Source organism: Populus nigra, chromosome 7 (assembly GCF_951802175.1).
Source record: "Populus nigra chromosome 7, ddPopNigr1.1, whole genome shotgun sequence".
NCBI lineage: Eukaryota > Viridiplantae > Streptophyta > Magnoliopsida > Malpighiales > Salicaceae > Populus > Populus nigra.
In genome coordinates, this window is record NC_084858.1 from 16,629,129 (window position 1) to 16,650,952 (window position 21,824).

At 29.3% G+C, this 21,824-nt stretch overlaps 3 protein-coding genes across 5 annotated transcripts; 2 read left to right on the plus strand and 1 right to left on the minus strand.

Annotated features, from left to right (window-relative positions):
• Positions 1 to 1,847: 1,847 nt before the first annotated feature.
• Positions 1,848 to 6,476, minus strand: LOC133699226 (transmembrane 9 superfamily member 4-like). 2 transcript variants are annotated; one of them, XM_062122390.1, is made up of 8 exons: positions 6,209 to 6,476; positions 5,250 to 5,290; positions 4,588 to 5,173; positions 4,352 to 4,489; positions 4,083 to 4,239; positions 2,883 to 3,367; positions 2,249 to 2,495; positions 1,848 to 2,145 (listed from the first exon to the last, which is right to left on the minus strand). In XM_062122390.1, exons 1-7 carry the CDS (start codon positions 6,358 to 6,360, stop codon positions 2,276 to 2,278), a joined length of 1,779 nt encoding a protein of 592 aa, XP_061978374.1. In that variant the 5' UTR covers positions 6,361 to 6,476; the 3' UTR covers positions 1,848 to 2,145; positions 2,249 to 2,275. The 2 variants fall into 2 exon arrangements, with proteins under 2 accessions (XP_061978374.1, XP_061978372.1); XM_062122388.1 differs by having other exon boundaries at positions 1,848 to 2,495; positions 6,209 to 6,475.
• A 5,300-nt stretch (positions 6,477 to 11,776) lies between these two features.
• LOC133698683 (universal stress protein PHOS32-like) lies at positions 11,777 to 16,577 on the plus strand. Of its 2 annotated transcripts, XM_062121701.1 has the most exons (5): positions 11,777 to 12,051; positions 14,485 to 14,809; positions 14,949 to 15,058; positions 15,179 to 15,300; positions 16,217 to 16,577. In XM_062121701.1, exons 2-5 carry the CDS (start codon positions 14,635 to 14,637, stop codon positions 16,296 to 16,298), a joined length of 489 nt encoding a protein of 162 aa, XP_061977685.1. In that variant the 5' UTR covers positions 11,777 to 12,051; positions 14,485 to 14,634; the 3' UTR covers positions 16,299 to 16,577. The 2 variants fall into 2 exon arrangements, with proteins under 2 accessions (XP_061977685.1, XP_061977686.1); XM_062121702.1 differs by lacking the exon at positions 11,777 to 12,051 and having other exon boundaries at positions 13,407 to 14,809; positions 15,182 to 15,300.
• A 4,209-nt stretch (positions 16,578 to 20,786) lies between these two features.
• Positions 20,787 to 21,294, plus strand: LOC133700121 (S-protein homolog 4-like). Its single transcript, XM_062123678.1, has 2 exons — positions 20,787 to 20,980; positions 21,159 to 21,294. Exons 1-2 carry the CDS (start codon positions 20,787 to 20,789, stop codon positions 21,292 to 21,294), a joined length of 330 nt encoding a protein of 109 aa, XP_061979662.1.
• The last annotated feature ends 530 nt before the right edge of the window (positions 21,295 to 21,824 follow it).

Genomic DNA, 21,824 nt, shown 5'->3' on the forward strand with positions numbered 1-21,824 from the left:
GAAGAAGAAGCTTGACTTCATTTGGAATAGATCCCAAATACATGCATAAACTAATTGAAGAGTAGGAATCAAGGAACCCTCCAAATTATGAAGGTGGGGGAATGCTTAAATGCCAAGGATTATAGCTTGACACTCATGAAGCCCTGGATATCAAAATTGCCATGCCATCATCTACTCTGTGGTTAATTCTGAGGTTTCTGCTGTCTTTTTTTTTTGTGGTAAATTGCTTTTACTTTGATCCAACTCTCTTTCCCATTACGTGGTTGTAATAGTTATTTTACCATGCAGTTGAAGAGGGCATGGAGGTCAGGTCAAATCCCTGAAAAGGAAAAGAAAACCACTCTGTCTCTGTGTGTTAAAGAACGCTAATGACCTAATTAGCCGTTATGTTATGTTATGTGATGAAGAGGGTGATTTTATGTGATGAAGAGGGCGATGAGGGTGTTTTGTTAAAATTTTAAAAAATATATATTCTTCAAGTAATTTTTTTTTAATGTTTTTTAATCATTTTGATGTGCTGATATCAAAAATAAATTTTAAAAATTAAAAAATATATATTATTTTAATATTTTTTTAAATAAAAAACACTTTAAAAAAAAATAATTGCTACTCTCGAATACTTGTAAAGACTTGCCCTAATCTTTCCATATAAATTATAATATTTTCTTCCGTTTGCAATTTAATCAATGTTTCATATTATAATGTGAAGTCATTTCAAATTATACCATTAGATTTAAATAAAATAAAATAAAATTTTAAAATTCAAAATCAACCGTGTAATGGACATTTCACTCAAAAACATTTTGTTAATTTGATAATTTTTATTGATATTTTTTATAGTTTTAACATGCTAATATAAAAAAAATTATTTTAATATATTTTCATTTAAAAAATGCATTGTACCACATTATTAAATACACACTAAGTCATCATGTCCACAACTCAAACTATCATAGTTATTAAATCGATCTTAGCACAACAAGTTGACTTAATGATTTATCAAGTCAAAACCTATTTTAAATGGTTTTTTTTTAAATTATTTTGGAAGTTTACCTGGTTAAATCTAGATGATAAGGTGAGTCAAACTAGAATCTGACCAGGATAAAATCTAGTTGGGTTAACTTTAAGTATTTTTTTATTCAAGAAGACATCATTTTAGGGTTTTTTTTAAATTTTATCTAATTGACATTTAATTTTGTCTAATTGACATCATTTGAGATTTAAAAAAAATATAAATTGAAGGTTTTTTTTATTAGATTAGGGTTAATTTGTTCACTTGCTACTTAACACGATAAACTTGCAACCTGATCTTGAACTGATAGTTGTCTTTGGCCGGCATTGTCATTGAAGAGCGGATGAATTCTAGAATACTACGTTAGACTGTTAGGTTTAAATGCAACAACAGAATCGATCAATTCAAAACGAATCCAACAAATTCAAATCCAGCGATTTAGCAAGCATTGGTATTTTATTTGCATTGAAATGTCTTGACCTGATTTGTTACTGCTTACATTGAAATGGACAGGCTACCAACGCCATCCCCTCCTGGACCAGAATGTTGTCTGAGACATAAATAAAAGTTTGCTGACATGTCCACATCTTATTGCAAATATTTTGTTAATAGACCATGATTTTCTGTTAATGCAAGAACCATAGAAAACTCACCAAGGTTAACCAGTTCAGTTCCAAAAAATTAAGAGATAGTAAATAGATAATTTACAGCTTAGTTTAATCCTCTCGTTTTTGTTCAATCTAAAGATTTCAAGGCAGTGCAAAAACATAAAAATTACCGGTTAGGTTTCATCGCCATGCTCAAGTTTTCTAGTTTTACCCCCGATATAAATGAATGATGGGAAATATATCTTGCTGCTGTAATAAATTGTGGAAATAAGAATGTTCAAGTGCTGCTACCAGGAACACTAAGGCTTCTTACAGTTCTAGAATACATTCAAAACGATGGCTTGTGCTCACATTTAAGCACCACAAATTCTTATAACAGCATTCTAAGGTCCTATATGTTCCTCTCCTATCAAATAAGGTTATTACAGAAGTCCTCCATTTGATGTGCGGTCATCATCCTTCAAAGTAGTGGGATAAAGGCTCCTGCAATCCCAGAAGACTTTTCCCAGTCAACTGTTGCTTCTCCTGTAACATAATGCGAAACGATAGAAGACTACCTTCATCAATACAAATGAGCTGAGTTTCCTTCAATTAAGCCTGCTAAGAGAAAGTAAGCGATCCTACTCACTGAACACAATGAAAACCATATGACTTCCTACTCGCACTTGATTGAGTGGTAAATATGGCGGACAAAGAACAAGGAAGCACGGAAACCAATGCTTCCAAGCATGAGGAAGAAACCATAACAAACGCAGGCCATGTAGCCAAAGAAAAATGAGGTTTGCATGAAGCCGGACATATCTGATCTTGCAAAGTAGTAATACAAGCAATAGCCATAAATGAACAAGCCAGTTGATCCACCACAGAGGAAAGACCTACAAAACACCAAATATATAAAAGTGAGTGTCTAGAAAAATATATATCAGGCAATCACGTATCCTTTTAAAACATGGCATTTTGCAGAAAACACAGCTACCAGAAAAGGATAAAAGAAGCAAACTAGGAGAGGACTAAATCAATGCCAAAATTACATTATGACTTGGATATTCCAGCAATTTACATAAAGATCTGAAGAGTCAGAAAACATTGAGAAAAAAAGGCAAAATTTAACTCAAAGTTAGAAAAGAACAACATTAAAGAACTCTTTTTTTTTTCTGTGAGTGAACCTTGGATATTTTATTGTGCTTATAATAATGGAAAAGCAAATAAGAAGTAGTAACAGTTTGTACCCGAACTTCATATGATCTAACAGTAAAACATACCTCCACCACCACTCATGGTCTTCAGCAGCAAGTTGGAAATAAGTCAATGCCACTGTTATAAAAGCAGTGACAATCAAGAGAATGATGAAGACAATGAACAAGATGCTGTATATGGTGTAGATCCTGTGACCCCAAACACTGGCAAATATGTAGTAAAGTTCGATATAGATTGCACTGAAAGGTAAGAACCCAGCCATGGCCATCTGAGGAAGTGTTTTCCGATACCAAGGCAACAAAGGAATCTCTCTCGGATATTTAGTGGTGCGGCAAGGAGCCTGAAACTCAGCCTTGCTATTCTTCCCAGCAATCCCACCAAGTACCAGCAATGGTGTTGTTACCAAAGCCCAAATAAGAAATATCACCACTATGGTTCCAAAAGGCAATGCTGCAGTGGCACTATATGTGATTGCAACAGTATTAAGAAAGCTGAACGTGAGGAGCAGAGGTCCGCAAAACAGACCTCCAGTTAACAACAAGTTCCTGACCTGCCACACCAAAATTTCAGAACTGTTTAGCCTAGCATGTCTCAAAAGTTGAATGGTAGTTTCTAGAGTAAATCTAGACATTCAGCAATGATACAGATTAGGATCAGAAGGAATTCCATCAATGCCAAAGAGAAAAACTTAAATCATCATAATAATGAATAATTAATATCAATATCAAGAAACCAACAAATGCAAACCACGCTAGTCTTCATAGAAACCACAACCAGCATGAAATAATCAATTGTACTTGTATCCATGTCTAGCATTACTTAGTTTCAATGCACCTAAAGTGATACATTTAAATGTGACTCTCTAAGTGTTGATCTTTAGTTTATTGACTTCTCAAAATCACTTTTTTAAAAATTTAGTGCAAGGCTTCAGGCAGCGTTAAGCCATCAACTTTCAAGTACACTCTTCTCTTTCTCTAGGACAGGTTTTTTTTGCAGCATCAAATGGGTTCAGATATGATACGTAAGGAAAACAATTTACCCAGCATAAGGTGGTTTTCAGCCCCCTTACCCATGCTTATACCAATTTTCACAAAACACTTATCCCAAAACCAATCAGATCCTAAAAAAAACTGCAATTCCACTATGTATGCGTACTGAATCTGATAACATTAACCTTATAGAAATACACCAATAACAAGTGCTTTGGGCATGCCCAAGAATGATGTGAGCAAGAGGCAGTGAAAAAGGAACCCATGATCACTCACCCAGTTTGTTCCTTCCAGTTGGCAAAAGAAAGAGGCTGCAGTGTAGCCAGCAATCCCAGCTGTAAGGGCATATATGACAACCAATGCAGTGAAAAGAGCTCCACGATTATAAGGATAAAAGACACCAACTAGAGCGAGTAAGAAAATGAAAAATGTGCTGCAAAGTATGTATATATACAAAGTTAGCAGGTTGCTCAGCAACATACAATAATTAAAAAAAAGGTTTTGAGACAAAAACCCCCCATGCACAGCTTTGAAGTTAAACTTACAGAGTAAACAGCTGGGTGCCAGAGCCAACTGCTGCCGCAAGTACAGACTTGTACTTTGGATATCTAAATACATCACCATGGATGTACTTCCACCCGGTCTCTTCTTGGTCTTCAGCTGACTCCTCATCGTGAGCATACCTATTGTAAATGGGAGAATCACCAAATAAATAAACCAGAAAGCTTAAACAATGTTAGAAGACATGTTCTAACAACATAAATCATTAACATGTTCTTACTTGACAAAATCATTCTTCAGGACTCGCATGAGAATTGTTGCAAGAAAACCAGTCAAGAGGAGAACAGTCACACATGAGTTAATAATTGAGAACCAATGAATTTCCAAGTGATGAGGCAGTGAAGAAGATTGTGAATATTTCTCCATCCTTTTCTCATATGGAATTTCCGTTTCCTTCCATTTAACTGAATACATGAACTCCACATTAACTTCCTTATTTTCAGTCAGGTCCACAACATTTTTCGGATCGGATAGTGCAGTTATCTCAATGACACGATCCTTGTTGTAAAAGATGGTGAAGTGAAGATGCTTAAGGAGGTAATATTTGTATTCGCTAGGGTCATTCTTGCCTTCCTTTTCAACTTTCCCTATGAAACCCCAAATGGGCAAGTCATCATAGTACATTTGGAAGTAGAAGTCCTTGGAAATTGCTTCTCGGAACTGAGCAACTTGCTCCTTTGTCAGCTTGTTTTTGCAAGCAATTTCAGAGTCTTTGTCATTTAAAAATTCAAGTTTGTACGGGGCAGTGACTAAACGATCCCCATTCAACAGTTCACCAAGGGCTTCCTTCTTGTCCTTTGTAGGACCTGTAATAAATATAATCAGCAAACTTCCACAGTAAAACATGGCATTAAAGTAGGAATAATATAAATTGACACAAACCCGATGAACAGAAAGGCAGATCGAAATACCGGTATGTTTCACTGACAGAAAGAACAAGAAAAAAATAACATTAGATAATCATGACTGAAAAGAAAATCCTTGTGATGCATAATGGAACTGTTAAAATATCAATATAACAACGAAAGATTTAGAATGTCTCGAGTACTAAAGAAGTTTCCAATCTAATTCAAAATAATCCAATTTGCTACTAGCCAAGACTTCTAAACCCAAGCAACATACACAAAACGCACATGAAATTTAGAGTAGAAATGAGAAAATATCAACATAATTCCAGCATAATTTTGCTTAAGAGTGATAGTTTTCTCATTGCTTAAAAGATCTGAGAATGTAGATCCAAGTTCCGCATCCACAAAATAATTTAAAATCTCTCAAATACCTAAACTTTTCTAGCTTACAAGAGCCACCAGAAAAAGAAACACCTCCTACATCTCTAGACCCACTCTTATATTAACTACTGCTTCTTGCTTACAATTTTCTCTATTCAAATCAAACAATTTCATTTCCAAAATGCCACTAAACAAATTATCTCCTCAGCACACTATGGCCTACTTAATCAAATCCTAGTATAACATTAAGCTATATGAGATTTCAACTTAATCAGTAACCAACCCATTTCTTTATCATGCTCAAGTTCCAATCTTTGATCTTCCTTTACAGGAAACCAAATCACGGATCCACTTCCTCACAGCTCAGGTCCACACAAATTAAAGAAACCAGCACAAACAAGAACAAAAAAACTAAACATGGGTTCTTTGAAATCAAACCCATTAATGCTAAAATAAAATTCTCCAAAACCCTACTCCACAATTTCAATTCTAACCCAAATCCCACAAACCCCATTTTCTCAAATCATCAAAAAGTCACAAACTTCAAGACACCCCACAAAACCAATAACCTTAAACTAATCTAAACTGCAAGAAGATTGAGAATTAGATTACCTGGGATTGTGAAAAGGTCCAACCTTGTTGACATAGAGAGGGACGTCCTCTCCTACTTTGTAACGATTATCAGATGCATCTGATCTAACAAGGGTCACACTGCATATGATCAAAATAGAGACTACCAAACAAGGAACTAGTTTCTTCTCCATTTTCTCTCTGTATCTCACAGATGCATCGAGTGAGAGATCAGGCTGGGTTATAAATTTGGGAACTTCTTATGGCTGTGCCTTCGTGTCGAAAGACGGCTTCCTTTAATTAACACAGGGAGTGAGATTTTTTTTTTCTTTTTATATATATATTTTTTTTCCTGAAGAAATTCTCATTTAGGTCGTTTACGGAAATCTCTTTTTTAATAATTTAATAGTTTTTCTTTGAAAAAAAAAAGGTTTTTTAGATTTATGTACTGTATAATGGCTGAGAGTTTCACTGCGGGTAAAACTAATTTTTATAGTGTAAAAAAATAATGTTCAAGTCCTGTGCTATAAATATATTTTAAAAAATAAAAAAATATCCACAACTCAATATCAATATTATAGAGAAAAAGTTAAAAAAAAAATAACGATTCTTAATCCTTAAAAATTAAAATATATATAAAAAATTTAGTCCTTTATTTTTGAATCTTGTCCTCTTTTTTTTTTAATAAATGTGTTTTAATTGACCATCAATTTGAGCTTATAAGAATATAATTAAAAAAAGAAGAGCTAAAAAAAATTACCAAAACAATCCATAATAATTTATCTCTAGTTGAAGTTTATCTCTAGTTGAAGAATAGCACGGGAAAACTCATGCCTTTCAAAGTATTTTTTAATTAATTAATTGACTATAAAAGTATTAAAGAATGAAGGTGAAGATATCATACTGCAAACTAAAATACTTGGATGATTTTTTATTTTTTTTTTATTTTATTTTGATTTCATCCCTTTTTTTTTCAATCTTGTCTTTAAACTTTTTAACTGACCATCCAATTTTTTTTTTAGCCGATTAAGTTGACAGAATCATATTATGATAAATCTCACACATTTAATTTTAAACTTAAGTTAAGCAAGTAGTCAAGTTAGAAAGAGTTTTTCTTTTTCTAATTTTGTATTTTATTTTTTTTTAATTTTATCCTTAAATTATTTTTATTGGTCATCTATATTGCATTTAAACCAAGTCAATTAGGTCATATAAGAACAAATCTTGTATGTTTAATTTTAAATCCGAGTTAGATAAAAAGTCAAATAATTAGTTTTTTTCTTTTAATTTTCTTATTTTTTCTCATTTTATCCCTATATTTTTTTAACAGTCATCAAGGTTTGTTCATTACGTTAAAAAAAAAAAAACAAATTAATCCAATTCGCGACACAACACAACTTCTAAACTAGTATTTATGGATTTGTTCGTGGCTTCATGGCATCCGATCAGCTGGAGATTAAAAAATCGAGCGGCTGTCTACTAGCCCACGTCCCAATAGAAAAATCGAAGTAAAATTTTATTATATAAGTAGATGCCTGTTCCCTGTGAGGGATCAAATCCACCAAACTTGTAGCTGATGAATCTTTTATTTCACTTAATAATAATAATTAAAAAAAAAAAACCCATGTTAGAAAATGCATTAAAAACAAAGTAATAGAGTAGAATAAAAATGAATCGGGCCTCCCTTCAAGCCTTCTTGGCTTTTTGGTTGACATCAAGGTTTGTTCATCGGTGAATCCTTTGCATCCAAGCATCCATACACCTTTAAAATTAGGAGCATTGTCCCTTAATTCCCACTCTTCAAATACTTTATGCATATACTGACAACCAGAATGAGATCTATCCCAATCCCCAAACCAATTATGTTATTTTTTTTAAGGTTTTGTTTATTATCCCATAGTGTGGTAGTACAATATAATTTATGTTTTACCTCAATATAAATTTAAACATGTTTATTTATTATCGCGTCGTACAGGATGATTCATGTTTTATGTCAATATAAATTTAAAAACATTTAATTAATTTAGACATGTTATAATTTTATCTTAAATCCTTTCTTGGAACATTAGTTACCACAAGACTAAAATTTATAATTTTTTTAAATTTATTTTTTCAAACCGTAAAAATTATTATAATAAAAGAGAAGAATAAAGAAATGTAATGGGGGAAAAGGGACATTGTATGGATTCAAACTCATAATAGTTGATTGGATTCACGTTAGAAGGAAATGGCTTGTTGTTAATTTCTAGGTATGAACGTGGGAATCACTTGCTTTGAGCAGATACTCCATGATTTTCACTCAATCATCATATGGGTTATTAAAATCCCTTTTGTCAAATGAAGGAAAAAATTTTGCTCTTTTTTTTTTCTTTTTAAAACTTCTTTTCTCTCTTTTCTCGTTTTATGGAAAATACAAATGGCTTGTTAAAATGTCATTTTCTATTAGAGTACTACATGAAGAAAAAAAGGGACTAAATTAAATTATTTAAATTATTATATTGATAATTTAGCTTTTTGGAATGGTTTTTTCATTGGATATGCTTTGAAAATAAAAAAGAATAAAAGATCAATATCTATAAATAAAAACTCAAAATCATTGAAACCAACATAATTTAACAAATCAATCCAATGACGATTTAGAGCCTGTCATAGGTTAGATTTTGTTTTTGAATTATTTTACATAATTTAACATGCATAATTAATCAATGACCTATCCAAACTTGAATGAGACAAGATCAAGCAAACTTTAAGAAATTTCTTCATTCATCATGCTGTTGTTTCAATTTTAAAAATTAATGTGGTTTATTTTTCATTAAAAAAAACACCATTTTAGTATTGATGTGATAATTAATGATTCGGGCTTTTAGTCTACATAGATTTCGAGTTTATCTGACAACTATTATAATAAAAGTTAAAAGACTTCATTTTTTAATTATGCATTTTACATAATAAAATTACTATTTTGCTTTTAATTATTTAAGTCATATAGCATGCATTCAAGGGTAATATAATATTTTTCACAGGACACATTTGCTATTATAAGTTTAAGTGGGGTAGAGGAGTCTTTTATCATTTTATTTGCACAGTGTAATATCTAAAATACCCTTAAATGTTTAATTTCCTTAACAATAAAGGCAAGGGCACACTCGATTTTTAATCTTTTTGGTATAGTGTAACTACTAAAGTGTTCTTTGAGTCAAATAATCTATAGCTAAGATTGTGGGTTTTTTTTTTTATCTTTTTCTTATGTTTTTTTAATATTGTGGTGTTATTTTGGGATTTGTATAAATTAAATTAAAAAAGAAGAAAAGTTGATGGCAAGTGCAATTATATGTGAGGCGCTCGCGCCTTTTAGGTGGTGCGTATGACGCCTCCTAATAAGCACAATACCATGTTTCGGGGTGACTTTTGATGTGTCTCGCTGTCCTTTCTATGGTGGTGCAGCGTGTGTAACCTTCTCATGCATGCTGAAGTTCCGACGATGTTTTTTCTTTTCTTCTATTTTCTCTCTCTTCAACCTTGAAAAACATGCTGCCTTTGAAAAAAATCAAAAGAGTGTTATCTATTAATTTTATCACATTTGGTTCTCGTTCTTTTAATTGTATCAAATTTTATTTTTTATCATTTTTATCATTCGTCATTTGATTTTTATATCAAATTTGTCATCTTATTTTATGATGTTTTAGGCTTGACCCTTATTGTTTTGATTTATAATTTAGATTCTTGGCTCTTTTACCAAATTTTAATTTCTTTTCAATTTCATCCTTAAATCCATGATCTTATTTTTATTTTTTTTTCATATTTGATCCTCATTCCTTTGATTTTTATTTTTGTTTTGGATGCTTTGTGAATTTGATTTTTCTTTTTAATTTTACTCTTCAAATCAAAATTTGATGATATTTAAGGTTTGACTATCAATATTTTGATTTTTAATTTTGATTCCTAACTCTTTTATTAAATTTTAGTTTGTTTTCAATTTCATCATTAGAACCATAATCTTGATTTTTTATTTTTTTTTAATTTGGTTCTCATTCTCTTGATTTTTATTTTGAATTCATTTGTTAATTTGGTTTTTTTTTTCAATTTTGTCTTTCATTTCAAGATTTTATGTTGTCTTTTTTCTCTCTTTTTTTTTTTTCGAATGAGGTCCTCATTCTCTTATTTGCTATTTTTTTATCCTTTATTTTTTTTTATATCGTCATTCAACATTTGATTTTTTAGAATTTGGTCTACTTGTTTTTACCCATTGTTTTTAGGCCTTACACAGGAGTCAATCTGAGATAAGTATTGGGTCACGGGTCGAGTGGGTTGACCCGAGTTAACTTAAGTCAACCAAAACTTTTTGTTTTAACAAAAAGTAAAAAAGATACAATTTTAAAGGGGTAAAAAAGCAAAATAGTCAATGGGTTTTGACTTAGATTTGCCCTAGGTTAACCGAGGCACGGGTTGACCATCGCCTTACATTGGACTACTTCTCCCCTAATTTCTTTTGAAATCCAACTCGGTCTAAGCCATAGGTCATCTGAGTCATGGGTCAAACTGTTAGATCGAGTTGAGTTTTAAAATAGTGGCTTTCTAGATGTGATTTTCCAGATGCGATACTTCCAGTTTAGTCACTAACTAGAGTCATGAGTTTGAAAAGTTAAAGCGAGTTGACATTGTTTTCTTTTTCAATTATATCATTTGAAGTTTTTTGTTTTGAAAAATAAACTTCATTATTTTCTTCGGTTTTCTTTTTAGTTAAGTTATTCCTATCTCATAATTTAGGTAAGAGGTTTGTCCGAGTGGTTTAGGTTTTTTTTAAGTTGTTTTTTTTTATTTTCAATTTTATCCTTCAAAATTTGATTTTTTTTAGAATTAAACTTTAATTTTTATTTTTGTTTTGCCTTCTATTAAATTCTCCTGTTCATATGATTTTATTTGCGAGTTTTAGCAACCTCACCTCATTTTGTTAGTACTTTGTTTTTTTAAAACCTTTTCTTTTCAATTTCATACCTTCATATTTTGATTATTGAGGATTGATAATCGTTATTTTATTTTAATTCTCTTTCTATGATGTTGAGTTGTAGATTTTTTTTGTTTTTTAAAATACACTTACAATGCATAAACATCATTTTTTTACACTGTAAAAAATTAGTCTGACCCGCAGTGAAGCGTGAGCAACTATCTAGTATATAATTTTTTTTTAAAAAAAATTCTTTTAAATTATTAAAAAAGAGATTTTTGTAAACAACCTGAATGAAAATTTGTTCAAAAAAAATATATATATAAATTTTTTTAAAATTTTTTTATATATATTTTAATTTTTAAGGATTAAGAATCGTTATTTTTTTTTTAACTTTTTCTCTATAATATTGATATTGAGTTGTGGAAAATTTTTTATTTTTTAAAATATATTTATAGCACAGGACTTGAACATTATTTTTTTACACTATAAAAATTAGTTTTACCCGCAGTGAAACTCTCAGCCATTATATAGTACATAAATCTAAAAAACCTTTTTTTTTTCAAAGAAAAACTATTAAATTATTAAAAAAGAGATTTCCGTAAACGACCTAAATGAGAATTTCTTCAGGAAAAAAAATATATATATAAAAAGAAAAAAAAAATCTCACTCCCTGTGTTAATTAAAGGAAGCCGTCTTTCGACACGAAGGCACAGCCATAAGAAGTTCCCAAATTTATAACCCAGCCTGATCTCTCACTCGATGCATCTGTGAGATACAGAGAGAAAATGGAGAAGAAACTAGTTCCTTGTTTGGTAGTCTCTATTTTGATCATATGCAGTGTGACCCTTGTTAGATCAGATGCATCTGATAATCGTTACAAAGTAGGAGAGGACGTCCCTCTCTATGTCAACAAGGTTGGACCTTTTCACAATCCCAGGTAATCTAATTCTCAATCTTCTTGCAGTTTAGATTAGTTTAAGGTTATTGGTTTTGTGGGGTGTCTTGAAGTTTGTGACTTTTTGATGATTTGAGAAAATGGGGTTTGTGGGATTTGGGTTAGAATTGAAATTGTGGAGTAGGGTTTTGGAGAATTTTATTTTAGCATTAATGGGTTTGATTTCAAAGAACCCATGTTTAGTTTTTTTGTTCTTGTTTGTGCTGGTTTCTTTAATTTGTGTGGACCTGAGCTGTGAGGAAGTGGATCCGTGATTTGGTTTCTTGTAAAGGAAGATCAAAGATTGGAACTTGAGCATGATAAAGAAATGGGTTGGTTACTGATTAAGTTGAAATCTCATATAGCTTAATGTCAACTTGATCGGCTAAAAAAATAATTGGATGGTCAGTTAAAAAGTCTAAAGACAAGATTGAAAAAAAAAGGATGAAATCAAAATAAAATGAAAATGAAAATGAAAAAAAAATCATCCAAGTATTTTAGTTTGCAGTACGATGCCTTCACCTTCATTCTTTAATACTTTTATAGTCAATTAATTAATTAAGAAATACTTTGAAAGGCATGGGTTTTCCCGCGCCATTCTTCAACTAGAGATAAATCATTGTGGATTGTTTTGGTAATTTTTTTTAGCTCCTTTTTTTTTTAATTATATTCTTATAAGCTCAAATTGATGGTCACTTAAAACACATTTATTAAAAAAAAAAAGAGGACAAGATTCAAAAATAGAGGACTAAATTAAAAAATAAAAAAGTTTTCAAAATTTAAAATTTTGCATCACAATTCCTTCAATTCATTATTTGGTTATTTTCATAAACTTTCTCTAACATTTAATATCATTCTTTATATTAAACTTGTCCAATTTGCTTTTTTTATTTTCAAAACAATACCTCTAATCATTATTTATTTTTATCAAAATAAAATCCTCAAGATGTCTTGTTTATCCATTTTTTATTATTTTATAAAAATCTCATGGGGCTTACAAATCTAACCAAAGAAAAAATTTCAAGAAATTAAGGTATATTATTTGGAGATAATTCATTCATAAAACATCATATATCTATTATGAAATTTTCTTTTCTTTTTTTATTTTAATATCTTGATTTTTATGCTAAAACCAGGAAATATTTTTTAAAATAAAGAAAATAAAAAATAAAAATCTGATAGCTAATATTTTAAAATTAGTATACCTATTTAAATTCACTTAACTTTTACCTTATTTATCCACCTATTTAAATTGTTTAACCAATTCCAATGAAATTTACAATTTGGATTGTAAAGACTTAATCGAAAATAAATCAAGTTAGAGACTAAATTATATCAGTGTGTTTTATTTATTTTTGGGGCGTGTAATTTTTTTTATGAAAAATATCAGTGTGTTTTTTTTTGTCGGTAGTAAATTAATTATTTTCATAAGATCCATATGGACAAGATAGGTCCACATGCTATACTGACCCAATGTTGACAGTATGCATGCAAACAAGCCCAATAACAAGGGAGTTCACATGAAAATTATATAACAGCCCAGTCATTGTTTCAGTACTGAAGAGAAGGGATGATACATTTTCTTGTATTTTCTATTTTAATAATATATAAATTTATTTCAGAGATATATTTATTTTATATCCCCCACTTTTTTTTTCAACTAAAAACACCTTATCTCCATTGTCTTTATTTTTTATGCTAGGACAGTGAATAAACACAATCTTTTTTTATTATTATTATTAACGTGAGTGTTCGGGTCAGCTTGCGCGTACCTCGACTAATCCCATGAACTCAGAAGTTAACGACCATGTAAACATTCAGTAGCTATCATATTAGCAATCACATGGCTCGAACCTAAAATCATAAAAAAAACAAATCTCTTGATCTCAAACTTTTATTACTGGCAAGATGGTTAATAAACACAATCTTTACTTGGTTGTGACAGTGGAGAGTCTCAACAAAACTTTGTATGCATTTATTTCTTCTCTGTTTTTTAATTTATTATTTATTTTCTTATCTTATTTTCCCCCTTTTATTTTCTCCCGATTTTATTTATGATCACGATTTTGCAATGCTTACTTTATCCTTTTTCACTCAATTATCTCACCAAAATGAATGAAAACAATTTTAGAATATTAGAATAATCATATAAATGTATTTTTTAAATTTTAAAAAAATCATTAAAATAAAAAAGGTAAAAAATAAGTCACAACAACAGCCCTGAACCTAGGTTACCATAAAAAATTATTGGATATGAATATGCACAAGAAAAGTCAATATATTTAGGCATGTTAATAATTATGAAGAGGACAAACCTTCTGGAAGGAAACTGGCACTGTTAGCAATCTTTAATGATGCTAAACTCCCCCACTTTGTCCAAAATTTATTTTCTATGAGAAAAGTCTTACCCAAATTTGATTTTTTTTATGCTGCTAGTTGCTTCAAGAACTTGCTCTCCTGCTCTATAAATAAATAATCCAAACCCCAGAAGAATTTCAAGAGGCATAAACTGTGACATCCAATATTATTCAATAATTAATAAACACAGCAACTCCAAGAATATCTTTCTTTTAGAGCATTCTAGAGATGGAAAAGGCACGTACGGTTGGTGTCGGCATGGATTACTCTTCCACAAGCAAAGCAGCCCTGCGTTGGGCGGCTGAGAATTTGATAGGTGAAGGCGACCGAATTATTCTGATCCAAGTTCAGCCTCCTAACGCTGATCATACCAGGAAGCAGCTTTTTGAGGGCACTGGATCACGTATGTATTTTCCCATTAATTTCTTACTGCCTGTTCTTGTCCTGAAAACTCAGGGCTAGCTGTTGCATGTATCCATGGATTTAATTTATAATCTGTTAAGTTATTTACGAAGCTAATATTTTTTTTTACGAGTTTTCAGCCTTAGTGCCACTCGCGGAATTCAGGGAGATCAATTTTTCAAAGCAGTACGGGCTTACTTATGATCGTGAAGTTCTTGATATTCTGGATACAGTTTCAAGGACCAAGGGGGTATGTATGAATGCATGATCCTAGTTTTGATCTATAATTTTCTGTATGATCTGCTCTTTGATTGGTGCCAAAATGATATATTTATTTATGTTTTTGGTGATTAATTGTGTGGTTAATTAGCAGGCTGAAGTGGTGGCGAAGGTCTACTGGGGAGATCCAAGGGAGAAGTTGATTGATGCTGTGGAAGATCTTAAGTTGGATTCTCTTGTTATGGGAAGTAGGGGTTTAGGTGCTATCAAAAGGTATTTTTCTTGTCAATCAAATCCAAGTGCCCTAATCTGAATTTCTTTTTTTTTTTTTTCATTTTTCATTTCCGTTTATCTCCCATTTTAAAACTGTATTTATTTTAAAAACATCAAATTCCAACTTGTTCATTTCTTTCATGTGTATATTCATGATGTTTTTCAACAAAAATTCATTTTAATCCTTAGTTTTTTCCAAACACCAAACCAAAGTTATTAAATTTGGCATGAATTAGTGGTAGGTAAATAAATTTGAGTTTACCTGAAAATTAATTTAAAATAATATAATTTAAAAAATATATTTTTTAAAAAGTAAAACAATGCGGTTATAAGTGTTTTTAAATGTCAAATCAAGTTAATCAAATTAATTTTTTACTATATTTAATTTAAAATCTAGTTCCAATCAAATCTAAATCTATTACTAATCAGGTGCTTTAAGAAGTTTCAACAAGTTTCAATCCTATTTGTTTTTATATTTTAAAGGTGTTTTTAAAAAATTTTAATTTTTTTTAATTTTTTTCTTTATTTCAAATTAATATTTTTTAGTGTTTTTAAATTATTTTCATACGCTGATATCAAAAATAATTTTAAAAAAATAAAAAATATATTATTTTAATATATTTTTAAATAAAAAATACTTTGAAAAATAATCACCAACATATTTATACCAAGTTAAAAAAAAAAATCTGCCCAAAATTTTACCGAATATTACAATACTAGATCATATAGCATAAGCACAATTCACTGTCGTTTTAATTCTTTATGCTGAAAAGTAAAAGTCTTCGAAGACATTATTATTCTTTAAGATGCTGAAAAGTAAAAGTATTCGGAGATATTAATTTTTTTAATACATTTTTGTATTTCAAAAGTATTAAAATTTTTTTTTTCCATTTATTTTCTACTATGCTGATGGCAGGGTGTTGCTTGGGAGTGTCAGCAACTACGTGGTGACAAATGCTCCATGTCCAGTCACTGTAGTCAAGGGATCCAAACCTTAATGACCTCAAGAATCTAGCTTGTGTCGCAACATGGGATTGCTGACGATATCACGAGGCTCAATGTGTGTATTTTCATGTGTAGAATACAGTATTATTATTTTTTACTGTGACGTTGGTATTTGGTAAGAGTAGATACAAGTTACGAGTGCTGGTGTGATAAAAGGGTGACAAGGATATCAATGATTTGCTTCCAATTTGAGCTTATCTCTATTTATTTTCCGTAGATATAAATATTTTTTAATTATTATATTAGAAAGTCCACTTAATCATTCTTTTAAATGCGAGAGTGTTGAGGTCAGCTTATGTATATTTTAATTAATACATTAAAATTTTAAAATTAATGACCATATAAGTTTTTAGTGGCTCTTGAATTGGTAATTTTTTAGAATAAATTTAGGATCTAATCAATTAAATTATACCTTTTAAAATTAAAATTACTAAATTTTAACTAATTTAATTAAGTCAAGTAGATAAGATAAAACTCTCAATAATATATTTTATTCATAGAATTTGATCCCGAGATATTATTTAAAAAAAACAACCATCCAAGTATCCAACCATTTGAACGTTCACTGTTGGTTGACATTAATACACACGTGTGTGTGTGTGTGTAAAGTGTGTTATTGGGCTAGGGCATATTGATATGCTCCACGTCCATGTCCTGCTTGGACTGAAGATCTTCGAATTTAATTCATAAATTTGTGGCGGAGACATGCTTCAATTATGTGAGGCGGCTAATGATATTCTCTTGTAGTCGTTTTAATTCGGAAAAAATCTAAACACAAATCTCAATTGGGTGCCCAAACTATATAATTTCTTATTTGGATCATCAAAGTATCATACATTTCTCAATTGGGTCCTTCCATCAAAGGGTATTATTAATATTCAACATTAGAACCTGATTAAGTAATCTCTGATACATTGAAAATGAAATTAACCAATTTTAAAAGGTTCTTTGTTGGGGGATGAAAATGAAGTTACCCTCTTAATTCCCTTTCTCTCTAAAAAAGATGTTTAGGCAATTGTAATATTTTCAAAGAAACAAGAAAAATCTAAAACACATATCATTGATTTAACTAAATTTAATAAGTTGATTAATTTAATAATATGATTTTAAAAAAGACATCAACAATAAATAGAGCAAGTACCAAAAAAAGCAATAATTAATTAGGAAAAATGACTCGCCAACATCATACATGTGAGGAGAAAAAAAAAAGCATATTGGTGACTCACCATTACTTTATCATGAACACTACTTGATCACTCAAAAAGAGCTCACCGAAATGATTTTAACGTCATTATAAAACGCTACATGATGATATCAAAAAAGACTGCATGCACCATCAAAGCAACAACCCGAAAAGCAAACTAAATAAAATATTATTAATTGAGTATCTCATAAATACATTTAATCAATTAATTTAGTTAAGTTCAAAAACAATTTTTTTTTTTAAAAAAGTTAAATTTAACAAAAAAAAAACAACAAATAAAAAGATAACCTGAGTTATTTTTCAAATTTTTGAAAAATCATATAAAAAACTCAATCTCTAATTAAATAAATGAAACTAAAAAATCACGAGCTTAAAAAAAACAAAATAATTTAATATTAAAGGATGAAGTAAAAAAAAAACCTTGTGCGAAGCTTAAACCTAAGTTAATTTTTCAAATGTGCAACCTGTGAAATTCTAGATTGAAACTCACTCAAAAAACTCAATTCTAAAAAAAAAATTAACTTGTTTGATTGAAGAGATATAATCAAATACATAAAATAAATCTACCACTAAAATAATTTTAAAATAAATTTTTATTTTTTTAAATATAAAATACAAATAAATTTATCGTTTCTATTGTATCGTTTTTATTCCAAGAAATTAACCCAACAATACCTTATTCTTTATCTTTAGACTAGACTAATTACTAGATTTTTTAGTTAGATTTTTTTTAAGCTTATCATTTCCTATTTGTTTTTGTATTTTAAAAGCATTTTTGAAAAACTTTGAATTTTTTTTTTACTTTAAATTAATATGTTTTTAGATCATTTTGATGCACTGATATATAAAATTAAAATATTATTTTAATACATTTTTAAATAAAAAATATTTTAAAAAATAATAACAAATATCCCCTACACAACACTGTGGAATCTTAGAATTACAATCTTAAATAGATAGTGATTAGATATAGTACTAGAAAATTGACAGCCTTATGCTGTAACTTTGATCAATTGTTTTTTAATATAAAAATAATATTAAAATGTTTGATATAATTTTTTTTACTATATAAATATTAACTTGATATAACCTGATTAATAATAAATTTAAAAATAATTTAAACAATTAATAAAAATTTAATTTAATTTAAAAAAATTAAGATGATATATTTTAAAAAAATATTGAAACAACAATATATTATATTGACTTGGATTAAATTGGGTTAACCTGTCAAATAAGTTACCCAGATCATAAGACCTTGATAATCCAATAGAAAATAATAATAAGAAATTAGTAAACTCAATTCTCAATCAACTAAATAATAAATGATGAAATTAAAACAAAATTCAAATAAAAAAATAAATCGAGTCAACCCGGATTAATCGATCAAATATGAATCATGGGATCAGGATAACCCTAAAGAAAGTAAATTGAATCAAATTATAAAACTTAATTTCTAAAATCAATTCAATATCAAAGGATAAAATTAAAAAAAATCGCTTGAAAAAAGACACAAAAAGCCACCCGAATCAACCGACCAAACAATAAGATTATGAGACTGAAATAACCTCATAGAAAATAAACCAAAACAAATTATAAAACATAATTCTCAATCAAACAAATATTAAATGATAAAATTAAAAATAAATTCAACTAAAAAAGGACACAAAAACCTTTGGCCAACCGGCCTAACCTACAACTCGAGTTATGAGATTGTGATAACACTATAGAAAGCAAATAAAAAAAAATAAGGCTCAATTCCAAATCAACCTAATATTGAAGGATTAAAATGAAAAAATAAATAAAAAAGACAAAAAAAAACCCAAGTTAACTCGGATTGACCTACCAAACCTAGATCAAGAAACTAAGCTAACTCTATAAAAAGCAAATAAGAAAAATAAAAAAGTCAAATTCTCAATAAATCTAATGTTGAAGGATAAAATAAAAAAATATTCAATTTGAAAAAGGATAAAAAAACCCGAGTTAACATGGCTAACCCGCAAAACTCAGAAACCGGGTTATGAGACCATGATAACAGCACAAAAAAAATAAAAATAATTATCATGAAACCCAATTCATTGAATGATGAAATTGAAAAAGAAATTCAACTAAAAAAAGGACAAAAAACACTCGGTCAACCGACTTAACCCGTGACTCGGGTTATAAGATCGTGATCACCCTATAGAAAGCAAATAAAAATATTATAAAGCTCAATTCCCAAGCAACCCAATGTTGAAGGATTAACGTAAAAAACATAAATAAATAAATACAAAAAAAACCCGAGTCAACCAGGGTTAAACTGCCAAACCTGGGTCAAGAGACCGAGATAACTCCATAAAAAACAAATAAAGAAGAATTATAAAGTCAAATTCCCAATAAATCAAACATTGAAGGATAAAATAAAAAAATAACTACTCAATTTAAAAAGGAGAAAAAAAATACCCGAGTTAACATGGCTAACCCATAAAACTCGGAAGTCGGGTCATGAGACAATGATAACTCTATAATAAATAAATAAATAAAAATTATAAAATTCAATTCCATATCAACTCAATGTTGCAGAATGAAGTTGATAAAAATAACAATTAAAAAATATCAAAAATAACTTGAGTTAACACAGCTAATTAATCCGCAAAACTTGTGTTGTGAAACCATAAAACTCAATATATAAAAAACAAATAAAAGTAAATTATGAAGTACAATACCCATTAAACCTAATGTTAAAAGATGAAATTGAAAAAATCCTCACAAATATAAGGACAAAAAAAAAACTTGGCTTTTCACCGTTGGTCACTAGAATGAAAAATCAAGTTCTTTTAGTTCTTTTTTATTTAATAATAAAAACAATGATAACAACAACTAATATCTTGTTCAATCTACAAAACTCACAATACGGGTAAAAATAAACATGAAAATTAAGGTAAATGACTATTGTTTTTCATTATACAGTATAATTTTGTTTGATATTGTTATATATGATACTTTTTAAAAATATTTTCAATTTGAAAATGTTTCAAAATATATTTTTTAGTTTTTTTTAATATTAATACATTAAAATTATTAAAAAAATATAAATTCATGTTTTTTTAATTTAAAAACATTTTTAAATTGCACTCAAACACACGCAAAAAAAAAAAAACAAAAAACCGACGCCTTAAAAGCTCTATCTTGAGTTTGTGCAAAGCACTTACCAGGTGATCAAGTCCTATTAAACCCCAATACTTGCATGATTTCTTTCACTAAATATTTCAAGGCACTACCACTGTTCATGCTGTTCATGACCCTGAGCGATGCTTGCTGTACAAAAAGAACGCAGCTTTCCATCACTAACGATCTGGATTCAAGCTCGGAACTCTTAGTTCATTGTAAGCCAAGAAATTATGATCTTGGCTTAAAATCCCTCTCTCCTCATTGTAGCTGGTCATTTGATATTGTTTTTAGATTAATGTGGATATTTGTGCTTGTTTTTGCGTATCTTAACTAATTTTATAGATTCTAAAACTAACGACTATATAAGTTTTCAATAACTTTAAAATTTATAAAACTTGACTTTGATAATTTCTAAAAATTAAATTTAAAATTTAACCAATTAAATTAAACTATTGTCATTTTATTTTTACCGTTGTTGTTTTGGAGACGCCTCGTATTTTTGTAATATGGTTTGGAATGGACAAAGTAAACTGTTCGATATCTACACAGGAGAAAGGGATGGTGCAATACGCGGTGTCGGTGGTTGGCCTGTCCTTCAAACGGCGGTCAATTGTTTTCCATGGAAGTTAGGATGACTCCAACGAGTTCTCCAAGGAGAGAAATATGATGGAGATTTAGAGATTTAGAAAGGATCTTGTAGTATGTATGCTAGATCTCCTGTTTAATAAAAAAATAAATTACTTCTTTATTTATATCCTTACAAGTTGCAATTATAGTTATAAAATTTGAATCGAGTTTTAAAAATATATATTTTTAAAAATTAATGAATTGAGGGTTTGATTTTAGTTGGGTTAGCTAATGTTTTTTTAATTTTTTTTTAATTCAAACCAATCTAAATCTCAACTTAACTAAATTTCAAGTTAACTTGTTAATTATCGTTAGGATTTTATAATTAAGGTTGCAACTTTAAATATCATATATATAGCATTATACTGTACATGTCATTGTAATTTGCATAGCTTTCTCTATTTATGTTATTGCTTGTTTCCAGTGATTATGAAAAATATTTTTAATTTTATAAAACATTTTATGCCACAATCAGTTTAATTTCAGCCAGCTATTCATTTTCAATCCAATAAAAATAATTTTATTTTTATTGGATTGA

Coding starts and splice junctions, on each gene's coding strand:
- LOC133700121 (XM_062123678.1), top strand. CDS start 20,787: ATGACCCTGAGCGATGCTTGCTGTACAAAAAGAACGCAGCTTTCCATC. Junction 20,981..21,158: donor ATATTTGTGCTTGTTTTTGC/GTATCTTAACTA, acceptor CGCCTCGTATTT/TTGTAATATGGTTTGGAATG.
- LOC133699226 (XM_062122390.1), bottom strand. CDS start 6,360: ATGGAGAAGAAACTAGTTCCTTGTTTGGTAGTCTCTATTTTGATCATA. Junction 5,291..6,208: donor GGACCTTTTCACAATCCCAG/GTAATCTAATTC, acceptor TCTTTCTGTCAG/TGAAACATACCGGTATTTCG. Junction 3,368..4,082: donor AACTGGAAGGAACAAACTGG/GTGAGTGATCAT, acceptor TTGGTGTGGCAG/GTCAGGAACTTGTTGTTAAC.
- LOC133698683 (XM_062121701.1), top strand. CDS start 14,635: ATGGAAAAGGCACGTACGGTTGGTGTCGGCATGGATTACTCTTCCACA. Junction 14,810..14,948: donor TTTTGAGGGCACTGGATCAC/GTATGTATTTTC, acceptor ACGAGTTTTCAG/CCTTAGTGCCACTCGCGGAA. Junction 15,059..15,178: donor CAGTTTCAAGGACCAAGGGG/GTATGTATGAAT, acceptor GTGGTTAATTAG/CAGGCTGAAGTGGTGGCGAA.